Source organism: Buteo buteo, chromosome Z, assembly GCF_964188355.1.
Source record: "Buteo buteo chromosome Z, bButBut1.hap1.1, whole genome shotgun sequence".
NCBI lineage: Eukaryota > Metazoa > Chordata > Aves > Accipitriformes > Accipitridae > Buteo > Buteo buteo.
Genome location: NC_134204.1, coordinates 69,017,793 through 69,036,584, shown reverse-complemented (window position 1 = coordinate 69,036,584; position 18,792 = coordinate 69,017,793). Strand labels below are relative to the sequence as shown.

The 18,792-nt window shown below is 36.6% G+C and overlaps 1 protein-coding gene across 6 annotated transcripts in view; it reads right to left on the bottom strand.

The window, feature by feature from the left end:
* Positions 1–18,792, bottom strand: part of DTWD2 (DTW motif tRNA-uridine aminocarboxypropyltransferase 2) — a 94,534-nt gene that overhangs the window by 40,536 nt on the left and 35,206 nt on the right. For 4 of the 6 annotated variants that reach the window (XM_075021678.1, XM_075021679.1, XM_075021680.1 and 1 more), the window contains 2 exons: positions 18,150–18,238; positions 14,431–14,525 (listed from right to left, as the gene is read on the bottom strand). In XM_075021678.1, coding sequence (XP_074877779.1) covers positions 14,431–14,525; positions 18,150–18,238 — 184 coding nt within the window. The remainder of the gene's footprint in view (positions 1–14,430; positions 14,526–18,149; positions 18,239–18,792) is intronic. The other 2 variants (XM_075021682.1, XM_075021677.1) reach the window with 1 other exon arrangement.

Genomic DNA, 18,792 nt, shown 5'->3' with positions numbered 1-18,792 from the left:
CCCGGAAATTCCTGAACTTTTTGCAGGACACCACTGTAAATTAGTTTATAAAAATTTATGAAAGGCATTGTCATTTAAGTAGTATTGGAAGCCTCAAAACCCACCTAGTCAAGTAGGCTGTTAAGAGAGAATCTGAGAAAAAGCTAACCTTGTAACAAAGACTGCACTTCTTGTCTTGAATCAATTCCAGCAGTATTATCATGTAGTTTTCAGAATCACCTCAAACAGAAAGCAGGAAGAAATACAAAGCAAGGGCTGACTGTCTGAAGCATGTGACAAAGAATAAGAAATTAATTCTGCATAGTACCTCAGAGGTTATAAAGAGTAACTGATGTGGTAGGAGGAGAAGAGCAGTATGTAGTTGAAATAGCGTGTGACTATTTGTGCTCTGAAGTGGAAAGGGAAGCCAGTACAGCTTATCAGAGAAAATAAGGTGTATCAGAATGAGGTTAACAATAGCCAGCACACAAAGTGGACTCTCCATGTTACCTATCAAAACCCACTAGGTGCAAGACCATCAACACAGACACAGGATGTAGGTATGTAACTTCACACAGAGAAATTCCTAATGCCACTGTGACCCCACAGGTTTTTGGGCTGGGCAACTGTACCACTCCTCCAAAAATCAAGCAAGAATCTTCCTTAAAAGGAAGGAAGGAAGAAAGGAAGGAAGAAAGGAAGGAAGAAAGGAAGGAAGAAAGGAAGGAAGAAAGGAAGGAAGAAAGGAAGGAAGAAAGGAAGGAAGAAAGGAAGGAAGAAAGGAAGGAAGAAAGGAAGGAAGAAAGGAAGGAAGAAAGGAAGGAAGAAAGGAAGGAAGAAAGGAAGGAAGAAAGGAAGGAAGAAAGGAAGGAAGAAAGGAAGGAAGAAAGGAAGGAAGAAAGGAAGGAAGAAAGGAAGGAAGAAAGGAAGGAAGAAAGGAAGGAAGAAAGGAAGGAAGAAAGGAAGAAAGAAAGGAAGAAAGAAAGGAAGAAAGAAAGGAAGAAAGAAAGGAAGAAAGAAAGGAAGAAAGAAAGGAAGAAAGAAAGGAAGAAAGAAAGGAAGAAAGAAAGGAAGAAAGAAAGGAAGAAAGAAAGGAAGAAAGAAAGGAAGAAAGAAAGGAAGAAAGAAAGGAAGAAAGAAAGAGGTTAGGGGAGAAAGAAATGGTTAACAATGGGGTTTGAGTTGATATATACTAGGTGTACTTCAAATCTGTGCACTCCATGCACTCCATTATCACTCTGTGGGGATATATGTGAAAACACAATTTTATCAGTGTCAGATTCAGGCAGAATTGCAGTGCCTAAGACATTGAAACCCTGTGCTTAAGACTCATATAGGACCATATGGGAAGTAACTAAAATGAAAGAGGAACTGAATTCAGTGTACCAGGAAGCCCAGAGCTAGTATTCCAGTATTTGACCATCCTCACTCCCCCCCAAGCAAACAGTCCAGACTGATGCAACACTATGTGGTTCATTACTGTCAACATTATTTACTAGAAGAAGAGTAATGATCTTTCCTTCCAAAATGAACAGTAAAAGAAGTGTAAAGAGAGACAGGAAATCTGTAAGATAAGTCTGGGGCAAATAGAAGTACATGGAAATTTCTCTGTCCACTATCTTTATAAAACTTACTTACATTACAATAAATTGGCATCACTACAGTTTAACCAAGAATCATGCTACATAAAATCAAAAGCAAAGTATCATAATTCTGGGATAGCAGAGCTTTCAAATCATTGGCATCTCTTAGATGATTAAAAAAAATAATAAAATAATGAATTCTTAAAACTAATCCAAAATCATAATGATTATGAAGAACAACAAGTTCATATTATGAACTTTACAACTGAAGTATTAGTCTTTGCAATATGATTCAGTTGAAAAAAAATGGTTTTCAATGCATACTTACCCAAGAATTCCAGTCATTTTAGTTTACAACAGTTTATTTGCAAAAACAAAGGCAGGGGGTGTTTCAAAAAAATTTTGTATATTTGTCCCACAAATTAACCTAGGATTTGAGGGCTGATTATGCATACACTGCTATAAGAACTCATAACACTTTACAAACTGGTAGGAGTTGCTGCTATCTTCAAAGAATTTACTATCAACAGACTTAATCCTAGAGTGACACTGTCACATGCAGAGAGCTATTTAGTGCTCTTTCACAGGAACAGGTTCTCCAAAATAGATGCTGTGCAACACTTTCTAGGTTATGGTTCACACTGACAGTCACAGTCCACATTAGTAGCTTTATTAAAACATGTGTCTTCCATTCAATAAAATGTGCTTGTTCTCCCTTCCTTAGAACAGCACAGGAAGAATGAGCTAAACACAAAGACCTAATGATTTGCTTAGAAAGGGATATAGTTTGTATAAAACAAATTAGAAAAAAATGTTGTATGTATTTCTATATAGGTCCCTCCTGTTAACTCCACTGCAGGTTTTGTATTTGCTGGGGTTTAAGGCTTTGCTTCCTGTTAGTTTGCTGCTGACACATAGTGGTAAGACTTTTTCTATTCACATACTATGACCATTAAGAATTTGTCCCCCAAAACAGTTTTTATGTACATCCTTCAGCTGCATTTAATTAGATCTGTGAAAGAAATTCAAAGTTCACTAGAAGACTGAATTTGCATCTGGTAAATAAAAATGAATCTGTTAACTGAGCAAATTGATATGGCATTCAAAAGGCAAGTATATATCAACATTATCACTTTTCACAGCCACTTAGCAAGAATATGCTTCTGATGAGCTTGCTTTGGGTAAACACTGTAATACAGTGTATTTAATCACACACTACTTCTGAAATACTGCTATAGGTCAGGTTTTACACTACAAGAGTCAAATGTTTTTGAAGGAAACTTACAGGAAACAATTGTGAAAAATTAGCCATTTCACCATAATTCTGAAATAGAGCTGTTGCCTGCTAAGCTCTTTTGAAAACCTGATCCACATCCTATGGTACAACCTTTTTTTCCATATCAGCTTTCACTTGTATGCTTAAGCTTACTACAGCATGTAAGTAAAAAGAGTAGGAATTAGATTTCATCTTCACAAAGCTTTACTTCTAAGAGTAAGTGCATATAATCCTACTATAAAAATACATTCAAACAATGTTAATTTTTTTTAATACCAATAATTTATTCCATTGTTAAGTACAGGAGTGATTTGAGACAAATAGTATGGCTTATTAAAAATACAGGAGACAATTGCATTAATACTGATATTTGTATTCATGACAACTCATGAAATATTAAAGGATATACACCAGTTTTGAAACTCTTCTCAGAGCCACAGCAGAAGCTCTTTGCTCAGTCCTATGCTACCCAGGAAAATGTATTTTTGCTTTTTTATCCCTGCCTAAATTTCCCCTGCAAAACAAGGGTGGAGTCAAAAACTCAGTACCAGGTCAGCTGGCAGTCCAGACTGCCTTGTTTAGAATGACTAGACAGAAATTTCAGGCCATACACTAGATCACTGCACTGGGAGGTAGATAAGCAACTTCTTAGCAAGACATATCCCTGATCCCAAGTCCTTCAAATTGCTAAAAGCTGAGAGAGGAATTGGGTAAGTCTCACCATGCTTGTAGACACTCTTCTGTGAGCTCTTTATCTTTTGGAGTGTGTTTTGTTTGTTTGTTTCTTTTAAATTCAAGCTGCTTTTATTTAAATTCAGGAACACAATTCTGTAGCCCAGCTAGACTTGTATCTGTGGGTAAATTAAACCCAACAGAAACACAAAGGTAAGTTAGGAGCAGAAGGCCGAGTTAGGATAAGCACAAGGACAAGCACAAGCTAGGAGCACAAGCGTGAGCAGCCACACCAGAATAAGCTACTCCAAGTTACTGAAGAAACAGTTGATTATGATGATGGAAGAATTTCACACAGCAGCTGCCCACAGTCAGAAATATGGTCGTCTTGTTTTTCTTGCTATCTTGTAACGTACAGTAGTACACAGTTTAACAGCATTTGTGACTTCAAATATGGCAAAATATAACATGTCTGTCATCAAGACACGTAGCTTTGGCAGTGCAGATGCAAAATGCGGGGGGATGTTTGTGCTGGAGGCAGCAGTAGCTGTAGACAAGACAGCTAACCTGCATGCCTCACAAAAAAGCTTTGTTTACGAAATGTCTCCAGAAATGAGTTTGCCCACTAGTTTACGACAACCTGGAATCAGGATCAATTTGGTGAAAAAAGTTCCTCCTTTAATTGTATCTCTTCTAACCAGTGTTCAGAACATCAACATTTCCTGCCAGATTTGAAATTTCAACCTTGCCTGCAAATGCTTGAACATGACTGTGGCCCAATACCAGCAGACATGTCAAAGAAAATGACGATGCTGGGCATGGTAAAGGAGCACAGCAGTAAGCCCAAGAAGCTAAACTGTGAGGGAAAGAAGAGAGTGAAGAGCAGTGTGGTTGCTGGTCAGTGTTGGAGACTATGTTGAGTTACATCTTATTCCACATCATAGTCCTAGGTCTTTAGATCATGCATTTGTAGAAACCTTTCTTAATGTGAAGCATAACTAACTTCAGAGAATTAAAGGGGACTTTAATTTTACCTTACATTTCAGTCAGAACAGACATGCTGATGGCAGACTCTTTGAAGCCACCAAATTTCAAGAGGAGACTGAGAAGCTCAATTTCTAAACAAGTACTTTTCTTCCTACAGATCAGAGGTTGACTTTTAAGGAATTCTCAAGTCTGTGTCAGTCAGGACAAAAAAGAAACGTTATGTTGCTACACGTGAAAAAAATCTCTTAAACAATCTGTTCCTCCTTGGCCTTTCTCAAAGACACTGCAAAAGAATGGTATAGACTCCTAACTGAGTGACAATGAGAACTTGTTAATTTAGGTACTGTACTTTAGTGTATTACCAGACTTGGCAGGCTTTATTATTACTTTGTTTTGCATGCTACTTCACAAACAACTTTTCTCATTAAAGAAGTGGACCAGGTAAAGAATTTCAAATACAAAATTGCTCTATGTTAACTTAATAGCCGTGAAGACAATCAACTAAGCAAATCCTTCATTTATTTTACATCACACATATTCACGCACTATGAACACCAGTTATCAAAAGCTTCCTTTAGATTTGTTATGATTAAGACTTTGAAGCCATGAATCTCAATCCTTAAGTAAAAATCTCAAAAGAGTATATTATAGTGAATCTCTGATGAAGTTAGGAGTATATGCAATTCACTCATACATATGTAACAAGGAAAAAGGATGTGCAGCTCTGTAACATTCTACCCTAGCCAAGGCAACCGTTTCACTGACTTCTTAACTGTCACTGGGGTGGGGGAGGAAGAACACAGCTTAATTTTTCCTTTTGGAAATATTACAGCTGTAACAGTTTACAACAGTTTTTAGGTGATGTTACCTGAAAGGGCCTGATAATGAACATGGCTTGGTTGCCTGTAAGGCACAATTTAGGTTTGTGAAGAACTGTAAAGTGAGTATTAAGCAATATAATTATAAAAATATGATTTAAGTGATAGAAGTGACGTTTGGTGGGAACTAAAGGGACTTTAAATTCATATGTATTGCACGTTAATAGAAAAAGTGCTTGCTTGAAAAATACACTCAGGTAAAAAAAAGGAGTTACTTTCTCTGAAGCCTGCAAGACAGAACAAGATCTATTCTTTTCTCTGTGGGTCTCTAAGTAATAACTAAGGAGGAAAAGAATAAAATGGAGGCATATAAAGGATCAAATGGCTTGGAATTTTCTTTTCTAACCATTTCTACATTACTAAAAACTAGCAGAGACTCTCCAACAAGCTTTCCAAACAAAGCCAACAGAATTTTAAAAACAAAAGTTGCTCACAGAATTGATGGGCAATAGTAAGAATAAGCACGAAAGGACCAAAAAAAAAAAAGTTACTATTTCACAGCAGAAAGAAGTATAAATTAAAGGGACAAAATGCAAAGGATGAAAAAGAAATGCAATGAGAACTTTTGCCAAATCCTGAACACTCACTGATGTCATAAACCATATGAAAGATAAGAACTATAAGCAAACCTGACTACAGATATAACAGAGACTTGCTAAGATACTAAGGATGGTTATAAAAGTATAGCACAAGTCTAAGTGAGTACCATGAAAACTAGGTAAAAAAGAGGCACATTAATTAAGACCGGGGGGGGCGGACACGACACATGAACCACGACACTGGTTTGCCATCCAGAGGAAAATTAGTAATAAATAAAATTAGGAATAAGTAAAACCTCAAAAATTTAATTTCATAGTTGACCTTTTCAGTGGAATAATGTGGGCAACACAACCAGCATCAACAAACAGGTCAGCGCTTACATTAGATTACAGGCCACCTCAAAAAGTACTCTACTGCAGTTAAAACACAGTGTCCTTTCTTATGAAAAAAAAAAAAAAAAAATTAAAAAATGCAAACCCACAAACGTATAGGTGTGAATAGCTGGAGAAGGTCTACTGACAGGAACAGCAAAAGGGAAAAAAGTCTTCATAAGAGAAACTGAATAAACTGAGGTTGTAAGTTTTAGAGAAAAGAAGGCCAAAGGGAAACCTAGTTAACAGTCTCCAAAAATCACAAGAGGAAGGAAATAGCTTATGCTCCATGTCCACAGAGGGCAAGAAAAGAAATAGTAAGTATAACTGCAGCAATCCAGATTCAAACCATACAGGGACAAAACCTCACAAGCTCTCCAACAGTAATAAGTTAAGTTCACATGTTAAAACAGACCCACTGAGAATTCTGCAGACTCTCCTGCACATGCTATTAATACCATGCCTACATGCAGCTGATCTCACTTTCATAGGGGAGTAACAGTGGCATCTGGCATCTTTATGATCTTTCTATCTCTACTTCTCCAACTATGCTCCTATATACATGTAATGAACATCAAATGCCAATGCCGGTCTTCAGCTGATCTTATTCTTAAACGTAATGATTTCAAGTAACGGAACTATGCTGAAGGAATATCCTCTATATGGACATGATGTTTCCAGTGTTCTCACACAGGTACTTAATAACACATGATTTTCCTATGAACGTTCAATCCTGGTGCTGTACCTGCTGCATTTATATATATAACTAGCTTAGAGTTTTAATTAGCAGTTTGTGGACTTCAGAAAATGCTGGAATTCCCAAGAAAAATCATTTGTATCACCTACAGTTGCAGTATTTCACTTCAATCTAGGTTAATATTTTATTGCAATAATCAAAAATAAGATCAATCTGAAGATAATCACCTACTTTTTCTATAAATAGATAAGAAATTTTATATTGATGTGTTACCCATCTTTGCACGACTGACAGCTGATGTAAAGCTCAAAAAATGATGCGGTTTAAAAGATATGTTTTAAGATGCAACTATGGTTTTAAACTCTGTAAGAGAAATACTTGCAATACTTGCTTCTCATACAAACTATTGTTCAGTCTTGGTTTTGGTATGCATCAGGCACTGCAGCCCTATATAATCCATTTAGTCTGACAACAATCTCCACTAAGCAGAACTATTCAGATCTTTCATTCGTGCCTGAATTGTATCCAACCACTTTGTCATAGCAGATTTATATGTTCCCATGATCGTACTTAAGACAAGTAGCATTTCATTATCTCTGGGATGCATGCTCTTGAGACGTGTAATTTAAACACTATCTTATCTCATTACAATCCAGTTTTTGTATCATAAACATTTTTATTACACATCCATACTCAGTTTCTCTCAAACTCTCTAAGTGTTTTTAATTCAATGGGGATCTATTAAACTTTGCCAGTGTGAAAGGCAAGTGTTCAAATTTTAAAAATCCAACATTGCCATTTAGTAGCAAACAGTACTAATATTATAGAACAGATGCCAATTTATTATCTGTGGAAAACCATCAAGGTAATGGCAACTTCTCAGTTTTTCTCATAATTTTTATTATTTCACCTTGGTCATAAGCAGGTGCCTTTGCCTCTCTCAATACTCCCGCACTTGAAAGATTGTAGTAATACTGATCCCCGTAATTCCCATAAGGTAATAAAATGAATAAAAACAAAGGCAACAACCCTCTATCATTTCCACACTCAGAAATACTCCCTTAGGACCAGGACTGAAGCATAAGAGATACCAGAAAGAGAAAAACCAATGTTTTCATATTAGATACTCTACTTTTTTGTAGATAAATGACATTTAGTCTTTAATACAATCTAGATTATTTTTTTCCCTTTTAAACAGATCAATTGTATAAACAAATTATTTTTGGTGGAAAGATCAAATAATGAGAAATATTTTTAAGGTCTGGAAACCTGTAATTTTACAACTAAATATTTTACCAGTTACTAGTGAAAAAGGTCATAAATACAGCTTATTAACCCTTTTTAACCTATGAAAACCTGTATATAAAATACTTCGTTAGCAAAAACTCTGGTAAGTCCCCCAGTGAAAAATTATCATTACCAATACCTCCAAATAACATTAGCTTTTACAGAATAAACATGTAAATAAAACAGAGGTGTGTTTGGCTGTACCAGGACCCTAGTATGTGATACCAAGTTTCTTATTACTGTCACAAGTGAAGCTGGCCTGCAACATTCAATAAACTAGAATAAAAAGGAATAATGGGTAATAATGGGTTGTTTTTATTGTTCTTCTATTATTCCAATTTCAATTTACTTCTCCTTTCCCATGTACTGTGCTTAAATTAAAACAAAAATAGAATATAAGCTACTAATGCAAGGAAAATTACTTCCTGTCTGTACTGTTAAGACTACTAACAGGTTTTTCTAGAAAAATGGTTTTCAACCAATCTCAACATTTAAAAACCTGACTCTTCTTACTAATATGCCAACAGTCATATTTGGCAGATTAGTTTTAAAAATGAATGCAATGGCAGCCAAAGGTATCTGTGAAGAAATGAAAAGCAGAGCCATTATTGTGGCAAGTTTTTGCTTTGTTAGTGGACCTCAATACCAATTCCCTCAAATATTTAATTACTTCCTTGACAAAAAGAGTTTACTGCAAACCTCTCGCCACCCCTGCCCCCCATCCCCCCAAAAATTTTTAAACAAAAAATAACCCCACAACAACAACAGATTCTTATGCACTAAAACACAGGTGTCCACATTCTACTGAAGGACACTTTTTTCCTTTACACTGCATTCAGTAACCTCTTCCTATCTACTGGTCATACAATGTAAAACTCAGCAAAAACATTTTATGGCTTATCTAGCATCATGGAAAAAAAGTAAGAAAACCAATATACAGTTTTCTTATGAAGAACATGAATATTCTTTCTACAGAAGAGCAGCAGCAATCGTTTGGTTAAGTTATACCCAGCTTCTTCAAGCAATTAACTGCAGAGAAGCCTAGGCAGCAGTATTTAGCAATACCTAGAAGCCATAACCATAGGGTAAAACACTTCTCTACTTAACAAATACACCCAAACTAAGAAGCCTAATCCTCTCTCAAGCAGCATGTAGGACTTATACCGAAAGGCAGCCAGAGAAACTGCAGTAATTCTAACAGGCTTTTATAGATCTTTTACTGAGTCTTGAGATGCCTGTTACGTTACACAAGCTAACCACCCATTAACATCTCTAAACGTCTTAAAATCTTAATTTCAACAAGATTCCTTTTCCCCCCCTAAGTCTGTAAAACTTCAGTTAAACATTTGTTTTCTATAATATCTGCATTGCATTATTTGTAACTCGTTTGCTATAATTTAGGATGTTAACTACATACATTCTAAAAGCCAGTACTTCTTCAGAGTGCTTGTTTTGGAGAGAAGGGTGACAAAATTGAAATAGAAGCCAGGAAACTGATGAAGAATTCTTGAAGTGTCACCACCAGAGACAAAAATAACCTTCCATTCCTTCTAGTAGAGCAAAAAATTCTCCAAACATACCATAAGCCCAAGCAGGTGCGGGCGGGGGGAAGGAATTTCTAAAGCTACAGTCCCAGAATAGTAGCAGAAGGTCATGCAGTACCTTAATTCTAGCTCAAGGTATAACAAGAAAACAAAGCAGATAATTGTACAGTGAAAAGACATCAGAACAAAACTTCTAAATACAGAAAAAATAGCCAAGCAAATTAGACACTGAAGCCTAGGAAATAAAACATGTATTTGAAATGGCAGCAGCAATTAGTATATCTAGAAATGCCACATCCCTTTAAAATAAATGACATCCATTACTGTTTCCCTAAAAAGTTGTGAGTTTTGCTTCAAGAAAGTAATGCACCTGTTTCTCATCTGTAACTTGGGCTAATACAAGTAATTTTACTGTTAACACAAAGTACTCGCAACAAATGTTTTTCAAGTGAAACAGAGGATAAATTTCTAATGCCAGATAACTTCTATTTTTTATTTGATGTGAAAAAAGAAAAAAATTCAGTGCAAATTTGGCACTAGTTCACAAAGCTGTTGCTGAGATAGGCCCAGAGCCATCACCCTGCCAAGGCAAATCTGGACCACCGCACTATTGTTACACAGGTGGTGAACCGCAGCCACTGGTCACTTACATCCACTTCCACAGTTCTTTTGCTGCACAAAGGAATAGTATGCATTTGAAAACAAAAAGCCCATAATATCAAATCTTTCTTTTCTACTACCCTGACACATAATCTTTAAGAACAGAAACATTAGCAGAAGTTCCAGTTACGATGGAATCAGCCTGACCTCGTGCAAGTAGGAATCTTGCTTCGCATAAAAGTTTTGAAAATTTCAGTAGAAGTGATTTGAGCCCTCTGCTTGCTTATGCCATCCTTCCAGCCAATGTCCAAAAGGCCCCTATATTTAACAGGCTCATCATCTGTACTAATAAGGTATGTCAGACACACAAAGAAGTATTTTACACTTTTACATAAAATTCAATCTCCAATCTGGCAGTGATGCTAACCCCACACTCCCACACCCCTGCCTGCCATACTACTATGATACTGGGTTCATTGTAAATCTATAAGAATAGCTGAACAGAAAATATTAACTCACAGAAGTGCTATTTTTACAATACCACCACCATTCAGTAAGTACTGATGACAAACTGCTTTTAGCTTCATTAGCACATCAAAGATTAACCCTAATATCTGACAATAACATAATCAATACTAAAAAGGTCAGAAATTTGAGTGCTTGGGGGGAAAAAAACCACAGATAACCAACAGAACTGGTCTTCTAATTCAGAAATGCCATCTGATAAGTCAAGTCACCATGCAAAAATTACATACTTTCAGTAGCATTAAAATGCCAGATTGCAGGAAGAATGGAGAAGACTGAGAAAAATCACAAATTAGCACTTAAAAACAATCAGATTAATCATGTCTCATCTTTACCATTACTGTGTCAATAACATGTTGAACACGTCAACTTCAAAAAGCTTTGATTAGTTGTTTACTCCTAGAAAGACTTGAAAAGTTGGTTCTTTAGCTTTTCTGCAGTATAGGTCAATCAAGAACAAGGTAAATGTAATCTACATGATTTGTGTATTAGTTTTCAACCACAAGAAAAGGTGACGCAAGAAGGTGGACCTGGGTAGAGGAAACGTCAATTAAAAAAAAGTTTACTCTTTCACCCAAACACAAGTTTGTTTGTTTGTTTTTTTAAAAAAAAAGCCTGATTTTCAGTCTTACTGTCATAAACATCAGAGGCCTAAATATTAAGCTTTCAAATCATCCTAGTTACTCTGTAGTACCCAATTCTATGTTGAGTTCCTAATGAAATCCTTCTGTGCTCCTAATTAGTTTTGGATGCTGATTACAAAGCATAGGAAAAATGTAATTTTGTAGCACTATGACAAATGAGGAAAAATAAATTACATACACCTGGGCAACAAACTTGTCTTCCCCTTCAAGAGAGGGGCACTTAAAACTGGAAGAGCTACCCAGCACAGATGGTATGTTTGTTCTCACCTGAAAGGAGACCTCTTCTGACAGCTACAGATTAACAACTGTCAGTTTGCTGTTTGGTATGCCACTGCTAGAGCTGTTGTGATGGAGACTTAAAAAAAAAAAAAAAAAAAAAAAAAAAATCAGCTGGTGTGTACAGCTTAATTTGCACTCAAATCCATAATGACAATTATTTATGCTCCCAAAGGCTACCTACCTTGAAGTGTTCTAAGTTTCAGAGCTGTTGCCAAGACCTGCTGGATCCTGTAATAATACAAATACTCCCACTACCATTCTACTCTGATAATTTACAAATGTATGGACAACCATCAAGGTCATCTGCCGCATGGTGGGACTTCTACATGCAGAAAAAGAATGTGTGCACCACATTACCCCTCCATCTGTAGGCACTGTTCACATGTAAGATCAGTGCAAGCACAGATTTAGTTATACTGTTTCTGTTCCCTTCCAACCCATTCACTTCTGGTGGAAGCTGCAAAGGATGTAAAAAGTGTCACACAACTTCAAAAAAAAAAGCAAAAGTACAGCCTTAATGTGCTTCAAAACAATGATATTTATAAAATGTATCAGCAAGCACACTCTGACAATTTTTTTTCTTCAGAGTAACAAAGACAGAAGTCTTCCCCCAACACGGGGCAAGGCTGATTAAGTTGCTTGTACAACAGCTACCAAATTGCTTACAGACAGCGTGGCTTTAAAAAAAAAAACAAAAAAAACAAGCCCTGTTTAGTTTAATATGCCATAAAACATGAGCTGAACCACTGCAATTTATGAAGCTTTAAAAGTCCCATTACCAGAGATTTTCACCCTAAGAGGAGTGCAGGGACCAGTACAGCCCTCCCCCATCCACGGTAAACACTCGGATGTTTCTACCTCTGTCTGTAGATGCCTGTTCCTAGAACAAACCACAACAGAGAAGGAACTTAAGTCATTCCAGGTGATTAATGTGAGCTCTCTGAACACATCTACCCAGTTTATGGCCTGAAAGGATGCTAGAAGTCCAAAATAGGACTGATATGATGATCTAACTAGCTATTCAAGTACCAAGTGCTAGTTACAAATAAGGAATATGGATTAAAACATTGGCAGAATGCATATATAGCTAAGAAAAAAAAAATTATGTAGAAGTAACACACTGCAAAGCTGGAAGATAACTTTTCTCTCCCTCTCATCCTTCCTCCTCCTGGGAAGGTGAGAATGAACTCCATGACTGAGCACTCCCAATTTCTGCAGTCTCACTTTCATCCACAGTACAAAGCAGGCATACTGCAGATACTTAAGAGTGGAGCCATGACTACTACCTAATTTCTTTTAGCCCTGCATCTGTGTAAGTCAGATCACCAAAATTCATATTAACCTAAAGAAAACTTCCATTTCTTTCACCACCTCCAGTATGTTTTATGGCAAAAAATTCTATTAGTTCTCATAGGAACTAGGTAATTATGAATCTATTTAAACTATTTTGAGGCTGAGATGTTCCACAACTGGCTTTGACCTAAAGAGGATCCTTTAGGTTAGAGAAATATCTCTGGATTCAAACTTCAAGAAGCTTTAATACTGTAATCATCACTTCTAAAAAAAATTCTAAGGAGATTTACTAGAAGCAGACTGTATTGATATCGTTCCACCCTCTGCACATTAATATGAAAAGTTGCTTCATTTTCAGGTTTAATGGGAAGACAGTACAATTTCCCTGTAGCCTGGAATTTCTTAGGTCATTATTATAGTTATTATCATAGAAGACTAATAGAAAAGCAATGTATTTCTAATGTGCTTTAGTTACTATACAGGCAGCACAAAGGTGTGGGAGCACCATTCTGAATCACCTTCCGACAGTTTTGCTCACTGAACTGTACAAAAAGTTTTCTCCAAAGATTAAACTCAATTTTAGAATTAATTTCCTTCAACAGTATTCATTATTTTTATTTGCTTTTATTGAAAATATATGAAATAAAATTTCACTGGCATTTGTACCAAGAACTGGTTTCTAAGACTTAGCTTCATCTAATGAAGATAAAAGACACTACACAGGACACCAATATTGTCCAAGGCTTCAGAATAATAAAAAACATACTAAAAAAAAATTCTGAAAGCTATGCTTTCTTGTAGTTTATTTTAAGAGAAAGGGGAAAGGATTTGAAAAAACCTATTCTCTGAGAGTTTTTCACCAGTGGACTCCCTTCTCAAGTACAATCTCCCACACTCAAGTAAAAACTCTTATATTTCAGTAACACCAAATGGTTTGTCAGACAAAGCAAATATGAAAAGAACAGTAAAGAATAGCAAGACAAACCTAGTATCAGGTAAGAACAGAACTGCAAAAAGTTAAGAGTTGCAGAGTAACCACCTGAAATTTCCAAGAGCACAAAACTGAGATAATAAAAGCTACAACCTAGAGGAAGACATATCAAGTGTTTCTGACTATTATATAGAATTTATCTTTGCTGAAAATCAGAAGCTTATATCAAAAGTGAATGCACACACTTGAAATAAAAATTAAGAACTCTGTTCTCTATTAATAAAGACACTGAAAAAACCCTCCATAATTTACAGAAGACCAGAAAACACAGCAATCACACTCACCTGTCTTCACTAAAACGTCGACCAACCAGAATTTTGTATTTGTCTGGAGGAAGACAAGCTGCTAGCAAAGGTACCGTCCTTAACACTCGACTTTCCTATAAAAAAGAAAAGTTACTTTTGAATAAGATCACGAGAGCTTCTATGAATTGTTAATGTTTCCATTTACTTTCAAGTTCTTTTGACTACAGACACCGAAAAAAACCTACCAGATAACATAAAAAAGATCTACAAGAAAAAATACCCAATTTTGATGCATTCAAATTGTATTGTTTTGATTGACAGTATTGAATTTAGTTTTACCTAACTTATGATTATCAGCATAAATTTGAAGTAGGCTATCAGTATCAAAAACAACAACGAATCTTCACAGAATAATAAACAGCAGGCAAAAACCAGCATTAGCATTAATGTAATACGTTGGGGAGCTAATACTGGAAAATGAAGGGAGGGCTTGATTTCCATTAACAGGTGCTAAAAATAAAAGCACTGGGTGTATCAGAGCAGACAGTATGAAATACAAACATTTCCACTCAGCTGTGACTTCACAGTAACCAGGACAATGGCACCAACACTGCCACGAGTACTCCCATCTTGTGCCATTCAGGCTGTGCTGACCAGGCATCTGCCTACATCTCTGTGCAACAGATGAGGAAGGCGACTGCCATGCCTGGGTGGGGAGCAAGGGCTCTTCAGATCTCATAAAGCATTAGAGCGCGCTGTGTTGGAGCAGGGCTTCAGAAAGTGGAGGAAGAGGGAAGTACTGCTGGCTGAAGCAAACCATCTGCTTATCAAACCGAGTAATTTGTTTCTGTCCTTTATTTAACACAGCTAGGAACACACTAGTTTTTGTCTAGACAAGAAGTATTGCAAACTGAGCTTGAATATTTAGGATGTCAAATTTTGTTTTCCCATCAAGGAAGAGAGAGCATAGATTTATCTTGCCTCTAATGAAGACAGCAAGCCAACACCAAAAACTGAATGAAACTTTCAGTTTATTTATTTATCACAAGAGGAAGAAAGGAAGGTTACTAGCTGAATCTAGCAGGAGGCAAGACACTAGAGAACAGGTGAGGATTACAAAAGTCCTAAACCCAGCAAGAAATGAGTTCTTACAATATTCTCAGCCTGAATGTGTCATGATTCAAACAATGAAAATCCGAAGATAAGTCCCTAAACCACAGGATTAATTAATGAAAACCCAGGGGGCGTTAGTCTGTCTTTAAATTTATGAGCCATATATCAACAATTCTGTATTTGTTAACATGTAAGGCCTCAATCAGCTCTCTCAGTTTTCTCTGGGCAGCTGTTACCTTCCGCAAGTATCAATGTGCAGCTGCCTGCACCTCTCACATTTTCTTTCTACCAAAATGGTGTTAAATTTGTTCTGTGAAGACTTTTATCACTGTTGCCTAAAACCTTTGTTAATTTTGCTTTTTCTGATCCATATCTACTGATCCTCTATAAATACAACATCACAAAGTTGAAGGAAAAAGTTGTCCTGCTACATCCACCACCACTTTGCACAGCAGCAACAGCAGCATGGTGTCTCCTAGCGATAGATGAAGATCAAAGTGGGGATTGAAGTGCTAACAATGGGAGGGAGAAACATCCTTCAAACTACCATTGATTTCTTCTATCTCAGCAAAGTGGAATAAGCCATCAATGGTGGTACAGTATTGTTTGTCTTTATTTCACCGTAATTAAATAACACTCCAAATTCACTAGTCAGAAGACTCCCTTCTTCATAAGAATGTAAGAAATGGCAATAAAAGAACTGGGAGAAAATCAATTGTCTCTGATAAGCAAACCAAAAGAACTATCATCAGTCAAGGGAAAGTCATTCAACTGTTCCCTCCAATGTTGAATCATTACTTCAGAATTACCTTTCATATCAAATAAATACTTTCTCTTACCAACAGGAAAAATGGAATTTTCCAATCTAAAAACCAATCCATATTTACAGGAAGATAAAGCATAAAATTCAAAAGCTGAAAGGAATTGTTTGAGAACAGAATCTTAAGAACAGCTAAGTCAAACTAATATTAAAACAGTTTTCATTTGTTTATAATTTTCTTCATTAAAAACCATTTGTATTCAACTAGACTATATATAACCTATTATCATATCAGTTATTTTCCATTTACTGTTTGAAAACGAGCAGTTACTCTCTCCTTTGTTCTTCTCAGTGTTCTAATAGTGATTTGGAACTCTTTGTTTATTCATTATTTGCCCATTGAAGTACATCAATAGAAACAGGATTGGAGGACTTATGTGGTGGGTTGACCTTGGTTGGCCTCCAGGTGCCCACCAAACTGCTCTATCACTCCCCAGCCCTCAGCAGGACAGGAGGAAGAAAATAAGAAGAAAATGAACTCGTGGGTCAAGATAAAAGCAGTTTAATAAAGAAAAGCAAAGGCTGTGTGCAGAAGCAAAGGAAAACAAAAAGATTTTATTCTCTGCTTCCCATCAGCAGGTGACATCCAGCCACTTCCTGGGAAGTAGGGCCTCAGCACGTGGCATGCTTTAATAACAAATGCCACCTCCCCACATAGCTTTTATTGCATTGTGTGGTACAGAATATCCCTTTGGTCAGCTTGGGTCAGCTGTTCTTGCTATGTCCCCTCCCAATCTCTTGCCCACCCCCAGGCCACTGGCCTTTGGAGTTAGGGGTTGGAGGGACAGCCCTGATGCTGCTCAGCAGTAACCAAAACACTGGTTTGTTAGTAACAGTGTTCTAGCCACAGATACAAAGCACAGGACTATGAGAACTGCTATGGAGAAAGTTAACTCCATCCCAGCCAGACCCAATACAACTTACTTTCACATTTGTTTTTTTTTTCTTTTCTGGGAATTAGTGGTACTTTTGTTTAGCATAGCATTATCCATCTACAATGAACAGGACAGTTGTAACTAATCAAAATATTTATTAAAGCCAGCAGATATATGTATTTCCTCCATTTTTTATTATGACTTGCTAGGAAAATTAGCAGAATTTTTCCCCTTATATTTGATTCTTACTGTTCAATAAGGAACACAATACAGAAGTATTATAACAAGCAAGTCAGAGCTAATTACTAGCATTAGATCAATATATAAATTCATTAAATACATACATACTAAGTTTTCTTCTAAGATGCTTAACACTGAAAATTCTTACACTTACAGAAAGAAAGAAGGCAGGGAAACAGAACAACCTAAACAGATACCCTCCGCTATGCTTTAAGGGTTCTGGCCTGAGTTATACCTATCACTCAGGTTTTGAAAAGTACATAATGGCCTACAACTCTCATGGAGATCATTCCAAGGATGATAAAAGGCAAAGGTAAGACAGAAGCCTACAGGGGTTTATATACCTAGCCATGCCACTGACCTGACATAAGGTTCGTAACAGTAGGCATAAGAAGAGAAAAATGATGAAATTATTTTATTTACTTTTATATCTATATCTATATGCAAAGAAAAAAAGAAATTAGCCTAGGCAAATAATTCCTTCACCTTTCCACTAGTCCTGATGCTGGGTTTAGAATACTGGGTTTCTATATATTTGATTTTTAAATTACTCTCATTATGAACAATGGTACGCTAACACTATTCAAAAAACAAGTATTTAGGCCTTGACATGGAATGCTGAATTCTCTTTGAATTCCTTCACAAATAAAAATCTAATTAATCCATAGACCTATTATGCAAAATGGAAGCTGGATGGTAGGATTCCTCACCTGGGATCGATCCGCTGTTCTGCAATAAGTGATTCCTCTCCCTTTCACAGTACCTGATACCTGCACAGGTCTATCTGTCAGCATGGCCTCTGGATAGTAAGAATATGGAGACGTAGTTACATTAATCAGAGCACAGGAAATGTTGCTCCTGACTTCCTGCATTACTATCTCACCTGAATACAAGTCTCAATTTGCATCATTTGACCATAGTTGGTGGCTTACTTCATTGCACTGTGGACTTCCAAAGCCAATAAATAATGAAGCACATGGAGGATGACAGTTGGCACTGATGTGCAGTAGGGGAAAGACATTCACTATCTGTTAGTTTAATGAGGTACTTTTGAAACAGACTCTTATAGTGTATCTGTAATGAAATAGCAGACTGAAGGATCAGATACAGTCCAGAAGGCTTATCTGCCTGATTGATTGTATTTTGAGTATAAGCAGCTACGGCAAAGGGAACCTATCTTTTCTCGGGTATGCCTGTGCTGTTCTGGAGTTAAAAGCATCAACTGTGATGATCTAAGACAAACGCTTTCAAAGATCATTGTAAGATAGTCTTAGCTTCCCACCATTTGTTAGGATTTATCTCTGATAAGCCAAGTGCCCTCATATATCAGATAGTTACATTTTTCTTCTCAGA